This window comes from Chanos chanos, chromosome 9 (assembly GCF_902362185.1).
Source record: "Chanos chanos chromosome 9, fChaCha1.1, whole genome shotgun sequence".
Classification (NCBI taxonomy): Eukaryota; Metazoa; Chordata; class Actinopteri; order Gonorynchiformes; family Chanidae; genus Chanos; species Chanos chanos.
Window position 1 is genome coordinate 32,434,205 of NC_044503.1, and position 15,279 is coordinate 32,449,483.

The window sequence follows — 15,279 nt, forward strand, 5'->3', positions numbered from 1 at the left end:
GGAAAAGGCAATGGTAACATTTTGAAACTTTTCATTTCTGAACAAGCGACCAAAGTTGCACTGTTCTCCCAATATGGGATTAGCATCGGCGAGTTTGTCTCGATGTCTTTGTCTGTGTGTGAGGCTGACGTTGTTTACCAGTGTCTGCAGTGTAGTTTCTGCTTTTATTGCTCGTCACTGTCGCATTTTTGACGAAGACCTCCTTTCGGACATGGGTGGGACCGTACCTTGCCAACACATCCCTGGCCTTGGACCGTATGCAGAATGTATTGTGAAGGACTTCAGAACAGACCTGTCTGAGGTAGGCCCTGAGGTCAGATCACTGTGTATATATCAGCATGCCTCTGTCATTCCTTCCAATGCTTTCTCACATATCCCATCCTTGGGGTTTCTGCGTATCTATGGAAGAGAAATTGAGAGGGTTCAGTCCGGAGCATTCTCTGGGCTCCCAAACTTGAAGAAACTGTGGATATTGTTTGGTGACAATGACATTTTATGCAAGAATGCTGTAATAGAACCCCATGCATTTATTGGCTTGGGACATTTAAAGGAGCTTGGCCTAATACAGTTATCTTTAGTGCCTGTTCCAAATGGAACTTTTGACCCTCTTGTTATGGTTCGAAGATTAACATTAGACAAGACTTGTGCCAGTGACCTCAGTGAGATCCTCTGTCGCCTCCCAGCAACTATGTCGTGTCTGGAGCTACTGTCTCTGAAAAACAGTGGCATATCCACTATCAGGGCTCATAGCTGTGTAGCCAAGTCTGCAAAGCTAACTGGCGTCCAGACCCTTCTCTTGCACGGAAATCCAATTACTATCATCCAGACCAACTCCATGTCAATGTTTCAAAATCTCTCCACGCTTTCCATGGAGTTCCATGGTGAGTGGCTGGGAAGCATATGGGAATCTGGGATTGAACATCTCACTAAATTTACCTTGACAGCCGAGATAACTCGAAAGCCTTTCGTAGACTTTAAGTATTTGTGCCATCTCATTTTACACTTACATGTAGAGGACCTTGAGCTAGAATACATCCAAATGAAGAGGTTGTCAGTGAAAGATCTACAAAACTGTGGGACAAGCTTGAGGAAATTGAGCATTGTATTTTCAAGAGTAGAACAACTAGATCCTGGATTCTGGATGAGCATGCTAGGGATAGAGACGCTGCGGTTTGTTCACATGAATTTAAGTGAAGCCCCACTGTGCGCTGCTGGGAATGGAACGGTTTGGAACATAACGGCTCTGAACCTGATGCAAAACTCTCTCACATCAGTCCATGCAGGCCAGTTTCAATGCATGCCACTGCTGGAGGAGCTCATACTCAGTGAAAATCAAATTAAAGCCCTTGAACGGGGGGCATTCAGAGGCCTGACCCGACTGAGAGTTCTTAAACTTGACCACAATCAAATAGCGCAGCTCACTTACTATGATTTTGAATTTCTCTCGGCTCTCGAGGTCTTACTCATTGACCATAACCTAATCAGTGTAATTGAGTGGGGTACTTTTCGGAACCAAAAGGAACTACGAGAGCTAACAGTGGGAAAGATCTCTTCAATACCTCAGTTACACCTAAGCATGATATTTGAAGGATTTCCACCAAAGATAGAGAATCTGAGCATCGCTGTACTTCATGAGACTGTATTGGTCATTGGGAACATTTCTGCCCCTAACGGAACCCTTACTTTGACACTCCAGGGTGAAACATTCGATTGCAACGATTGTGATAACCCTGTCTTCAAATCTGTAAGGGAGCTGAAAGTGATCAGTGATCGTTTCACATGCTGTGGCGGATTTTTTGGGCCTTACTTTTCCAATTTAGAATCTTTTGAGCTCACTTCAAATCGTGGAAAAGAAATTGAAAAACAAATGGGAATCAACACCTTAATCCATCTTAAGCGACTTAAGCTCATTAACCTCAAGTTTTCTGAAGTCACAGACCCAAGCATGACATTCTGGAATCTTGCAGAGCTCCGGATCCTCGTCTTAGTAGATTGCGATCTGAAGCACTTGACCAACAGCATGTTTCAAGACCTCTCATCATTACGTCTATTAAGACTCTACAGCACCAGTTCCCTGATCTTGCTGGATGGAGTCTTTGAAGTATTACCGTCACTAAAAGCTGTTGTCTTTGATAAAGTAGAATCCCAGTGTGATTGCAAGAATGTCTGGCTGTTGGAATGGGCAGAAAGGACTCCACTTGTGTGTGTCATGAACCTGCAAAAACAGATTTGTGACTGGCATAACCAGAAGCTTAACTTCCTGTCCACCATGGAGCTGTGTCAGACGGATGTACATTACTTGGTTTACCTCAGCACGGCCATCACCATCGCCCTGTTTTTGTCCACTGCAGTCGGTTACCACCATGCTCGCTGGCCCCGTCTGGTACTCCTCTGCCAGCTGAGAGGATGGGTGGGAAAGAGGCTCGGGAGGAGATGCAGGAGAGGAAAAGAGAGACAAGGAGTTGCAGTGGAAGAGGAGGAGGAAGTGAAGTTCGATGCCTTTGTGTCCTTTAGCACGTGGGATGAAGCCTGGGTGCTGGGGGAAATGGTTCCAAGGCTGGAGGTGCAAGGACATCCCAAACTGAAGCTCTGTCTGCACCACAGAGATTTGGAGGTAAGCTCTTTGAAGACAGTAGAAAAATGACTGAAAGCTATGTTGTCTTTTGTTTCAAGCTGATTTTTAGGAGGTTTGGAGCCACAACAGGAGACAAACATTAAAAAGAACCCAAAAATTGTGTCATTTATTATATTTGTTTTGTTTTGCTGTGACATGACTATCCCCCACACATGCTTCTCCAACACCACGATTGTTTGTATTCAAATATCCTACAGGCGGGGGAACGCATTGTGAACCGAATTGCAGAGAGCACTTACAGCAGCAGGCACACCGTGTGTGTAATCAGTCGCCAATATCTGCGCAGTGATTGGTGCAGCCTAGAAATGTGTGTGGCAGCACATCACTTGCTTGCCAAACAAAAACACCAACTTACCCTTATCTTCCTCGAACACATATCTCCCTTTGAGCTCTCTGCTTTTCTCTGGTAAGCAGCCCGTGCTCCCCAACATCACAAACCACTTTTCACAACAAAGACACGATTTGAGGCTATAACTTTTCCTTTGTCCAAAGTTTGGCCAATCGGATGCAACCCCATAAGCGTCTGGACTGGCCTGAACGTGAGGTCGAGAGGGCACGGTTCTGGGACCTCCTGAGAGGATACATCGCAGAGAGAGAGACGGTGAGTGTACAGGCGGGGGCATAGCGCGAGGTAAACGGAGATTAAGAGGCGTAGGACGGAGGAAAGAAAACACAGGTAAATGACGTGGAGGAAAGGGTAAGACCAAGGTCAGGATGAAAGAAAGACGAGAGGCATGGAATAAATGACGGTGGCAAAGGACTTCAGTCTTTTTGCAAATAACTAACTGGCTGAAAAGTAACTGAGTCTTTCAGAAGGGTTATCCGTTCGTACTGTTTTCATGTCAATGTTTTGTCAGTGTCTGCTTCTTGCATTTATAATGTCATTGGATGCTCTGTGCTGAACAGCCAAAAGCACTTTTTCTAAGTGTTACATGACATATGCACTCTCCTGAAGTAAGAAGCTTTCCATATACTCCGTGATATTACATGACCGCGTGACAATCTTCATTCACTTCAGTCACTGAGTTCTTTCAATGCTAAATAGGCTTTGATTTCAGTTTTCAGCCATATGATGTTCCTCTACGTTACTCAGTCTCAACTTTTTTGTCTTAGTTTCTCCTCTGACCTAATGTGGCATACTAACACTTCTGTATTAGCATCCCCATATAGTTTCGTTTCAAGGACCCTAGTTTTAAAGAGAACAAAAATTTGAGTGTGCTTATATTTTGTACTGGTATGGCTGTCATCTTGAGCTTCAGATAATACTATGGTCTACATCTCTGCTAAGCTTGGAGGGAAGGCCAGTGACCTTAAAAATGCTACTTCTTTCTCCACTGTTAGTTGCTGTGATAAGATAACTAGTGTTTAGAAGATAGAGAGGTGGAAAGAATAATGTAGTTTATGTTTATATGTGTGTGTGTGTGTGTGTGTGTGTGTGTGTGTATGTATGTACGTATGTATGTATGTATGTATGTTTGTATGTATGTCTGTATGTACATATGTATGTATGCATTTGTTTGTTTGTTTGTTTTATGCACAATATCCTCCCTAAATAGGGTATTGTTTGTCTGGTTTTATCTCATAATAGTTGAACATTTTTGTCTTACAGGAAGCCCCTCAACCATGAAGTGCGCCACACATAGCAAATGAATGAAAGACAGAACAACTTGAAAGTGCCGCGTCACAATCATAAACGACGATCCAAACAGCACTGCTTCAACACACAACATTGGACAGATGCCATCTGCTTTCCACAACCGCAGTCCCAAGCTTATAGTTATGCAAAGCAAGTGTCCTTATAAAGTTAATGAGATAAGACTAAATCAAGCAGTGTTTACAGGACCTGCTTCAGGTTTCTTTACTCTTCTTTATTTTGCATTCCAAGGACAACAAATGTACTGTCACTGTATCAACTGTGGACACTGAGTCCTGATGTTATTTGGATTCTTGCGCTTGTAAACAACGGCAGACTGAAATACATCAAATGACGTAATTCATTTTCACTGATGATTGGAATTTCAGTTATTTACCATTTATCAGTTCAGTGATATACCATTGAGTGATACAAACCCTAATCCCCACTGTCCAGAGATGCGTCTTTTGATGAAACTTGAATGTCCTCTGGCATGTTAGAGATGCTGGGAATTAGCCAGCACACTTAGGGAATTAGAACAGTCTTTTCTCTAATGTGTGCAAAGCACACACTTTTGTTGCAGTATTTCTCTCTCTCTCTCTCTCTCTCTCTCTCTCTCTCTCTCTCTCTCTCTCTCTCTCTATATATATATATATATCTTGCATAGTTCTGATACACTTCAAAAGAGAGTGATTAAGTTTGATTACTTTAAGTGTTCGATCTTCTAACTTCTAACTTATTCTGTTTTCTAACCTTTGTACAATCTAAAAAGAGAAAAAAAGAGAAAAGAGTATTCCCACTGCTCTATAACTGAACATCCTATCTGGTTTAGTAAGCCTACAAAACAACACCAGTGACCAAGGGCAGAGCAGAGAGGTTAATGATAGAGTATGAAAAAAAAACACCCTGTAACTTTCAGTTCCCCCTTACTTTAATATCGACTTGAGAGAGTTTGCATCAGCTGTAACGTTTGACATCTGGCAACTGCAACTCAAAGCACATCACGCACACAGTATAAGTCTTTAAAACGGATGCAAGGATGCGTTTTATGTTTTGAGCAATTTAGCTTTAGCTGAATTAAAATAAAACCAAATGTTCTCACACGAATTTTTAAAATATATAATCAGTAGTATAGATACACACACACACACATGCATATGTTGTGGCATGGCATGGCATGGCAAGTGACAATTTCATGAAGTGTTTAATGAATGTTACAGTATACAAATATATTTGTAGGCAGCAATAATGCCAGAATTAATTATTTTGATATATCTCTTGAAATCTAATTCTCCTTTCTGTGTTCTTTAAATGAATTGTGTCATCAAAGGAAGTTCCATCAGCCATTTCAGATACAATATTCACTCTTCAGTTAATATCACTGATGTTACAGATACAATGACTGGATGAATGCCACATAACTGACTTTTACTGTTAAATCATAAATGCATGTGGGTGTATTGACTTGAATTAAGACATATATAAGATGCAGTTCGTGCTTCAGAAAGGTTTCTGACGTTTGGATATTGACATTAAATTGGAAAAAAAAAAATTTGCTTTTGTTCCCTCTAATACATTTTACAGTCGTTGGCCATCAGCTGTCATAACAAGATCCATGTCAATTATATATTTGCAGGGATAGTCTGTGCGATCAACGATTCTAAGTAATCTGAATGCTCTACATCTCAACCTTCTGTGTGTTACTCTTTATGTACCATATGTTTCTTCATTTCGCCTCTTATGTTCTGTCATGGAACACTTGCACAATCAGACAGAACACGTCGGCCGTAACACGTAGTGGAGTAAAATGTAGCGAATGATTTATTCTGTGCCTGTGTAACACAACAGTGGAAGGCCAGAGGATATAAGAGGAAGAAAGAGTTGGAGAGAGAGAGAGAGAGAGACAGAGATGAGCAGAAAAAAGGCCATAAACTAATCAACATTAAGCTACTGCTGTTGTGGAATTAGACTTGTGAAAGTGAGCTTATCCCACGGTGAGCTTATCCCCCCCCCCCCCCCCCCCCACCTCTCTCTCTCTCCCTCCCATGTAACTAAATGTTTGCGTGTTCCTTTTGTACAGCATTTGTGAATGGCTGTGTACACATGTAACTATCAGCAATTGTCAGTATAGCTCATTTGCATTTTTTGTTTTTTGCAAAATGCATGTGCTAATTCTTTATATGTCTGTAAGTAGTAAGAGTATATTTTTTACATTAAAAATGAACTATGAAATATGTCATTAAAAATCAAATATGAGGTGAACGTTTTCTCAAAACATTTTTTTCTTTATTTCAGAGCTATCCAGTTTCACTCCCATCTCTCTCTCTGTCTCTCTCTCTCTCTTTCTCTTTCTCGTTCTCTCTCTCTCTGTCATGGAGGCTGCAATCAACACACTAGTCTCTCAGTTTAAGGTGTTTGCTGGGAAGGACGGCTCATCAGACACACTGAGCAAAGATGAGTTTCAGAGTCTTGTAGTTTCACAACTACCCAACTTTGTCAAGGTAATGTCGTGTGAAACTCCTGGTTTTTTTTTTGTTGTTGCTTTTTTTTTAAAGGAATATAGTGTGACTGCGTGTTTGTACGGACAAGCTAAGATTTGCCATTAACTACAGTGACGTTAAAAAGTTTAAAATCCATGTCAGTTCTCCAAAAATGATTGCCCCATAAAGACCAGTGCAGGTATTGATTAATCCAAAATATAATTTAATATAATTTAAAATAAGGAGTCTCCAGCAAGTGAATGCTCAAACTCCACGGTGTTTTTGAGGGAGGAAGTTTTATGACCGCCATTTTTTACGTAAAGCTTTCGCAATTCTCACTTTCAACCACGAGATGACGCTATTGTACAGCAGGCTAAATTTTAAAGGTGTATTTGAAGGAACAGCTTGGTGTTGACCATTTCCAGTTCCCTGAATCCCTGAAACCGGATGCCCAGAACTGAAGCTGGTAAACATCTGGGTTGTCTGTTATGACATAACAGTCAAGAACTTGGAATAAAATGTTAAGCATTCAGCTGAATAGATTAATCACACAGATCTAAATTTAACTGCTCAGAATTCAGAAGGAAAACACATCTCACTACCCTTTTATAAATCTATGTTTGAACAAAGGCCAGGATAGAGCAGCTATGGTTTGCAAGCCATCTAGCTCTTTCAAATTCATTTGTTTTTGGACAATGAAATTAATAGAGGAACAAATTATGGCTGGAAACTCTCCCTATAACTTTTTTTTTAGGTGCATTATAGATGAAGATTGTAGTTAGGATGGAAAATTACTTAGTTATTCTCTGTAAGCAAAAGTTATTCTCTGTAACCGCCCTTGCATCATTCATTTCATGATCCTCATTCCTCATTTTGTGTTTCCGTTTTTAGAGAGCATTTAGACAGGGATAGTGTGGATTTGCTATGCGACAAGCTAGACAGAAAAATGGATAATTCATTGTTATACCTGTAATCCTGGAGAAAAGGTGACAATGATATTAGGATATACCGTTCTACTCTTATTTTTGAAATTCCTTCTTCTTCTCTATTCACGGCCATTCATTCAGACTGAAATGACAGACTTGGTTAAAGTTATGCCTCATTTTGCTTTCCCATGTCAAACTGTTCCTTGGCCAAACTGTTGGAAGAGATTAATGAATTAAAGCTTTGGAGAACGAAACCCCTTTGTTGAGGACATGTTTATATGGGAATGAAAGGCACTCAAGGGTACTAAGATGGCACAATAGGCTTCTTATGGTCTGTCCAAATAAAAAAAAATCTCATTCATTAATTCCCCACAGAATGCCAATGACTCATCAGTCACTGACCAGCTCATGAGTTCATTGGACCAGAACAATGATGGAGAGCTGACCTTCCTGGAATTCTGGCAGCTCATTGGCCAGCTGGCAAACAAACACGGCGGTTTCAGCCAGTAGGACATCTCGGACGTCTGCCGCGTTTGCACTCAAAAATGTTCATGTTGACCTGCAAGAAATGAAGATGATTGATCATCAGGTTGTTCAAATTACTTAGCATGGAGTTTCATCACTGAAACGGAACACTCTCTCTCAAGTATACACCTTTCTCCCTCTATTTCACTTTGGAAACTGCCCCTTTGTTTTGACACTGTAATTGTGCCTGAAGACAATACTGCTGAAATAGCCCACTAGCCAAACTGCCACTAATCCTATTTAATGTCTGCACAACACGCACTCCTCCACATTCTCCCCTGCTATTATTCAGCTGAGTGAGGAGAGCTGGATGGTGGTTGGTGAAGAATTAATGGACTATGTCTGTATTGTCTCTGTAATTGGGATGCATGTCTAGGTTAAATACACTCTGGTAAGTCGAGGATCCTTGAAAAAAGATGTTGTTGTGGAGGTGTGTGTGTGTGTGTGTGTGTGTGTGTGTGTGTGTGTGCATGTGTGCGCGCGTGTGTGTGTGTGAATGATAAGATTACTTGCTGGTTGAATAGACAGATAGATAGATAGATAGATAGATAGATAGATAGATAGATAGATAGATAGATAGATAGATAGATAGATACTTTATTAATCTCGAAGGAAATTTAGAAATGTGCGAACTTGTATAAAAGTGTATGGCGTATGCGACCTCAGGTCTCTTTCCCTGTATAAAATTTTTTGTGGTGAAGAGTTTGAAAGGGGAGGTTGGAAAAAAGGCAAAAGAAGAAAGAAAGAAAGAAAGAAAGAAAGAAAGAAAGAAAGAAAGAAAGAATGAAAAGCTCAGTGATACTCATAGGGTGTGGCATGAACACAACCTCACCTGCTTAATGTCGTTGGGCAACACACCCATGGACATGTTTCTACCAGCACACAAAGAACCAACAGAAACTGTATGTATATAAAGGAAATGAGCCAAAGATGAGGCAAGAATACTTAAATTTTATTTGACTAAGACACCTCAAAAAGTGCAAGTAACAGTATGTTGGCAAAAGGAGAGCGTAAGAGAATAAGAAAGAGAGAGAGAGAGACACACACAGAGAGAGAGAGAGCGAGAGGAAATAAACTAAAAAAAAAACAAAAAAAAACCCAACAACAATGAATGGAGACAGAAGACGCATACAACTCAAGCGAACTTTGATAGTACCGCTCAAACGCAAACGATGATAATTTCTTGGACTAGTTTGTTTTCACACGTTCAGTGTTAATCATCGAAATTAAATGTTTTTCATTGGTTCCACTCTTCTCCACTGTTTCAACTCCAACGTCGCGCAAAACATAAATCAGTTAAGAAGGGGGGCGTGCGGCGGGATTCAAATACTACACACTCGATACAATTTAGGTTTGTGGCATAGCCCATTGCCACATCTCCTCTCTTGAATAGCTTTTTCTTTCCACCCCTCCTCACCATCCTGGGCACACGCCCACTGGTTTGATAAGGGGAAAAAAAAGTTGGAATGACATGAATTCACGGAAGAGTTTGAATGGGTGGTGTGTGTGTCTGGTTGTAGACCTAGCATTAAAAAAGGGTGGGAACCAGACAGAGACGGCTAACTTCATTTACTATCTCACTTTTCCTCCAACATAAGGGTAAGAGACATCTGTTGTACTTTAGTTTTTTTTTTTCAACGATAGTGTATGACTTACTTTCTTTTTCTTACATTATGTAATAGTTACATATGTTAATGTTTGTGTCAGAGCTGACGAAAATGTGTCACTTTTAGCTTAATCCTCCGGTTCCTTCGTTAATTTTTCATCCGCAACGAACGACCATACTGTCATTACCTCCAGTATCCGATTTCCTGTTTTAGCAATCCAATCCGTACTCCCTTTACACTTCAAGGCGAAACCGGAAACCTGTTAATTTATTCAAAACATTTTATTACTGCAGTGAAGTTCTGCTACTAAACTTCAGGATTAGATGAATGTGGTGAGGGGTATTGTGAGTGCTTGTGAGGGTACTGTCCTGTACAAGTAGCGATAGTTAAGTGCAGTGAACGACTAGTTAAACGCCGGACTGGGGAGTCATAAACTGGTCCTACATCTGTCAGCGGCTACACGACAGAACAACCACTGGGTTGTCGCTTCGCCGTTAATAATGAATGTAGTGACAAGACTCCGGTTGTTGGAGAAACACGGTGACCCTTGTTAACTTCAGAAAACTGGTCTTGTGATGCCAGGTCCGAAACATGCAAGGATGTGAATCACACCTTTCGATCTCATGGTGATTCACCTGTGCGTGCGTATTTGTTTGAATGCGTGTTCGTATGTGTGTTTACAGATGCGTGTGATGTATAAGAGAGAGAGAGAGAGAGAGAGAGAGATCAGGACAGGTAGGGGCAGTAGCTTGTGCCAAGAGACACATTAAATTCTGTTGGTGACAGCCAGGAACAAAATCACATGCAATAGTAGGACATAGCACAATTAAGAACCACAAGCCAGGTATACAAATAGAAGTGATAAACACTTGTTGATTTGCTTCAGATGTGTGTGCTTGGTAGAGCACCAGAAGTTTTGTTGTTGTTTTTTTTTTAATCTTTGAACTTAAACCGCATAAGGGGAAACATGGGTAAACCAAAGTCAAATTCCTTTATACTCAACCTCAGAGGAGCAGCTGTGCCCGTGTCTTCTCAGCGTTTCTGTTACTAAAAAGAACCTGCTCTTTAAGAACAAGTCTGCTTCCAATAAAGGATATAAAAAAAATACACAGACATGTCGCAACGCCTCAACTCGAACTTACCTCATGAACTGATTCAAGCTAGCACATGCAAACGTCTTCTATTCGGTAACTCTCGCTGGAACTGTTACTACTAGCTTACAATGCCTGTTGGCAGTAAGACTGAGATAAAAAAAAAAATGAATGAAAAAAAAAAAGCAGATTATAAAAATATGATTAAAATGTTTTTGTTTTTTAATGACATTTGACTGTGTAAGGTTCATTAAGCATGACAGCGCTGTGAGCAAGTATCTGCAGTTCTAAAACTGCATGGCACAGGATATTACAGTATGTCTTGAGTCATTTTTAGAGAGGCGATGCCAGGTGTGGTGTGTGTGTGTGTGTGTGTGTGTGTGTGTGTGTGTGTGTGTGAGTCGCTTAGACGGCTGAGGCATTCCATCATAACCATAACCACGTCAGGCCAGACTTCCCTGAGGTTGTTTACGCAAGTGTAACTGAGGTTAGAACAGAGACAGCTTCTCCAAGAGAAAATCATACCACAGTAGAACACTCACTGTTATTCTGAATTGGGCTTGAACCTTAAAAAAAAAAAGATTCTCTAATTGCAGCGTTTTGAATTTTTATTTATTGTTTCCTACGCCGCGCCTTTGAAATCGAAAAGGATCGTCAAGATCTCTCGTCACCGCTTGTCCAACCGTCGTTTTCTTCAGCTGCTGGAGATCAGCTTTATCCTGGATGACTATAGACATTGCACTTCATCCCAGCACTTAATAAAGTGATTCCAGAAATCGATTTACAGTTGAGGACTCTTCTCCCTTCTTTCTCGGAGCTTTGGTTTAAAGCCAGTTGAAACGTTACCATAAAAACATGCCTACACCTTGTTTTTACAAAGGATAAAGAGGAGGCTACACCTGGGTAATCCTACTATTAGCACCACTGTCGGTTTGGATATATATTGTCCTGTTAAAAAACAAAAACAAAACAAAAAAAAACCCAGCTAAATTGCATCAGTTAATGAGGTACAGACACAGATGTTGAAACTAAAATCTCTGTGCAGAAATAAATCCAAAACCCAACAAACATTTCTGATGCTGAATAATATGAAATATTGATGGGGGGTTTTTTCCTCAGTAAACTGCATTCTTTGTGTGTTTCTGGAACTTATTAAATTCTTCTGCATTAGAATGTTGAGTGCAAAGCTTTTTTTTTTTTTTTTCTGTACACAGATCCCACTGTTGACACCAATGTACAAAAGTATAAAAGTTTCATGACATACTAGAGAAGAAAATAGGGAAACATTCTAATGGAAGTGAACAATATCTTACTGTCCTTTTCTAAAATACCGAGTTCAATAATTGGGTTAAATGGGCTGATTTGGGTCTGTAAAGAATTTGGGATGTTTGTGTTTGGCTTTGCTTTAATGGGAGGCTAGAGCTACCAATCCAGTGTCTACACTGAATTTCTGCGTGTTTCTGTCTTATGACTGGAGCCAAGAATGAGCAGCGAGGATTCTGGGTCCTGTTTTAGTTTCACACTGTCTCATTACATGCCGGTTTGTTTGGGTCGTCTGTTCCAGGGTGCTAATCGCTCGCAGCGACCATCAATCAACCTGATTGATCCTCTTCTTTTTGTCCAGGACCTGTCTCAACGCTTCACCGTGCTTCCTAATTATGCGCATCTCATTTAGAGGTGTCGCTTGCATGCCCCATCCCTCAGGCAACATGAAAAAGTGATGAGAGCCATCATCTCATCTCATAGTCATAACACGTACACACACACACACACACACACACACACACACACACAAATAGAGTTTTGTTATTTTGTCTAGTCATCAACATAACCCAGCGATGTGTTGAGGGAGTATAAAATGAGATCATTCCAACAAGATGCGAGGTCTAACGTTTTTTGTTCTCATTTTGTGTTTATCTGTCTCTGTTTTTATTTTTGCCATATCTCTCCGTCTCTCTTTCCCCTGTCTAATTAGGTTAATTGTGGTACACTGTTAATTGGCAGGGCCATGAGGCAGTGGTGCACTGGTGTAGTGTGTTAACGTTAGTGATGTTCTGTGTGTATTCAGGTGTGACGTCTCTGTCAGATGGGAAATTTACCTGAGAGGAAAGGCCTCTAGGATTACCCTCCCCTCCCCCCCCCCCCCCCCCCCCCCCCCCCCCTTCGTCACGTCAACCGCCCCTGCCCCCCCATCAAAACATGTCTCATTTTATGCCGTGTGCGTGTGTGTGTGTTACTTTGATATCAGCCAAAACAAATGTCAGTTTTTGTATGGTCAGGAAGGCCCAGGGAAAAATCAGGGAATATGGAAGAGATGGTTTTGAAATGATTGAGCTGAAAGAGTTCTTCAGGTGAAAAAAATATTTTCAAGGTCATGACGACGCACCTATTGACGGCGACATGTTTTCTTTTGTTTGTCTCTGTTTTTGATCAGATTGTTATTTATTAATTGTCATGGAATTTTTATTTGTCAGAAATGAACCTTGGAACAAATTTTGCATTCTCACGGTTGTATGTTTACGTGATATTGTGTCTTTTATGTTTGTGCTTGTGTGTGTGTGTGAGTGTGTGTGTGTGTGTGAGTGTGTCTGTGTGTATGCATGCAGCAAAGTCTTCTACTGTTCTCACTCTCCCTCTGGATTAGCCCTTTAAATGTCACTGGAAGGAAATCCAAATTAAACCGTGCATTATTTATCATTCTGAAATATTTGATGGGTTCCACAAGAATATGAAACACAGCACTCTTTATTGTGTGTATGTGTTAGTGTGTGTGAGAGAGAGAGAAAAAAAGAGAGAGAGAGAGAGAACAGTCATCAAAGAGACAGGGTCTCTATATATAGTGTGTGTGTGTGTTATCAGAACACACAGAGAGAGAGAGAGAGAGAGAGAGTAACAGACTGGTAGCAGGTAATCCCTTGGGTAAAATGAACCTGTAGCTTGCTGGTGGCCAAGAGGGATCCGATGTCCGTCAAAGATCACAAGTTCCTTTGTCTTTCAGTGTAGCCTCTCAGCAGCTCCAATCCCCCTCTCTCCTCCGCTCCCTCCTCCCTCCTTTAACTCTTTAGCTATTCTAACATCATCCCTCTATCTTTGTCATTTGCTTTCCAGAGTCAACTCTTCTCTGCACTGACCCTGTTCCCAAACCCCTTGTTCAGTTCCAAAAGCCATACCAACATTCTCTTCTTGTCTTACAGCATCTTACAGTGTGCGTGTTTGTATTCGAAGCATTCTTCACTGGGAGACAGTCAGGAATAGCCGAGCAAAATTAAAAAAAAAAAAGATTTAACACTCTTATATTGTTTCTCTCTCTCTCTCTCTCTCTCTCTCTCTCTCTCTCGCTCCTCTTGACATCGCTTCTTCTCTCCTCTCTTTCTCTCTCTCTCTCTCTCTCTCTCTCTTTCTCCCTCCCCCCACAGAGACATGGAATCGGCTATTAAGACAGTGGTTACGCAATTCCTGGGCTCGGCCCGCGGGAAGGAGAACATGGATTCAAAGAATTTCCAGAAGTTGGTGAAGAATCAACTGGGCAACATCCTGAGTGTGAGAGTCGCTCCTCTATGCAGTATATATCTATGCTCTATGCCTGTGCCCATACACCAAACTCTATAGTTTTCTGTGTCTTTGTATATGCACCTCTACATTTTGTAACTCTATTCTCCTCAGTGTTCATACCACGTCTCTGGAGTGTCTTCTAATTTCATGATGATCCTGTTTATACCATTACCGTATATATATAGTAAACTGTACATTGTAACTCTCCCGTGTCTAAACAGGGCCTTTCTGTCCATCTGTTGGATGGTAACTTTGTTTCTGGACTCATATGTTTTGACTTACTGTCTTTAATTTAATTTGAAACTACAGCACTTTCCCTTACTCTGACTGCCTAAATAAGTCCTGTCTCTCTCTCGCTCTCTCTCTCTCTCTTGCTCTCGCTCCTTCTCTCTCTCTCTCTTTCCCTCTGTCTCTCTCTCTCTCTCTGTCTGTCTCTCGCTCTCTCTCTCTCTCTCTCTCCCTCTCTCTCGTTCTCTCTCTCTCTCTCTCTCTCAGGGCTCAGAGAACTCCTCTGCTGTGAAAGACATGATGAAAGGGCTGGATGATAATGAAGATGGGAAGGTCAGTTTCCAGGAGTATATGAAACTGGTGGGTTATCTCGCCTGCCAACTCAGTGAGCAGAGGGCACAGGGGCAAACCAGCACGGCCAACGGCGAATAGACCTCCCCAACCATTCTCTTCAGCCATCCATCCATCCATCCATCCATCCATCCATCTGTTCATTCAGACCCTTCACATTTCATCTGTCTCATTAAATGTCACACCTATAAACGCTTTCACCCTTTGTTTGTTTATCAGTGCCATTAAAAAAAAGAAATGTGTTCATTGTT

General features: G+C 41.1%; 2 protein-coding genes across 2 annotated transcripts; both read left to right on the top strand.

Moving 5' to 3' along the window:
* Positions 1-6,640: 6,640 nt before the first annotated feature.
* Positions 6,641-8,184, top strand: LOC115820191 (protein S100-A13-like). Its single transcript, XM_030783676.1, has 2 exons — positions 6,641-6,769; positions 8,050-8,184. Exons 1-2 carry the CDS (start codon positions 6,641-6,643, stop codon positions 8,182-8,184), a joined length of 264 nt encoding a protein of 87 aa, XP_030639536.1.
* A 1,532-nt stretch (positions 8,185-9,716) lies between these two features.
* LOC115820188 (protein S100-A13) lies at positions 9,717-15,154 on the top strand. Its single transcript, XM_030783674.1, has 3 exons — positions 9,717-9,798; positions 14,314-14,437; positions 14,945-15,154. Exons 2-3 carry the CDS (start codon positions 14,318-14,320, stop codon positions 15,107-15,109), a joined length of 285 nt encoding a protein of 94 aa, XP_030639534.1. The 5' UTR covers positions 9,717-9,798; positions 14,314-14,317; the 3' UTR covers positions 15,110-15,154.
* Positions 15,155-15,279: the final 125 nt, after the last annotated feature.

Coding starts and splice junctions, on each gene's coding strand:
- LOC115820191 (XM_030783676.1), top strand. CDS start 6,641: ATGGAGGCTGCAATCAACACACTAGTCTCTCAGTTTAAGGTGTTTGCT. Junction 6,770..8,049: donor AACTACCCAACTTTGTCAAG/GTAATGTCGTGT, acceptor AATTCCCCACAG/AATGCCAATGACTCATCAGT.
- LOC115820188 (XM_030783674.1), top strand. CDS start 14,318: ATGGAATCGGCTATTAAGACAGTGGTTACGCAATTCCTGGGCTCGGCC. Junction 14,438..14,944: donor AACTGGGCAACATCCTGAGT/GTGAGAGTCGCT, acceptor TCTCTCTCTCAG/GGCTCAGAGAACTCCTCTGC.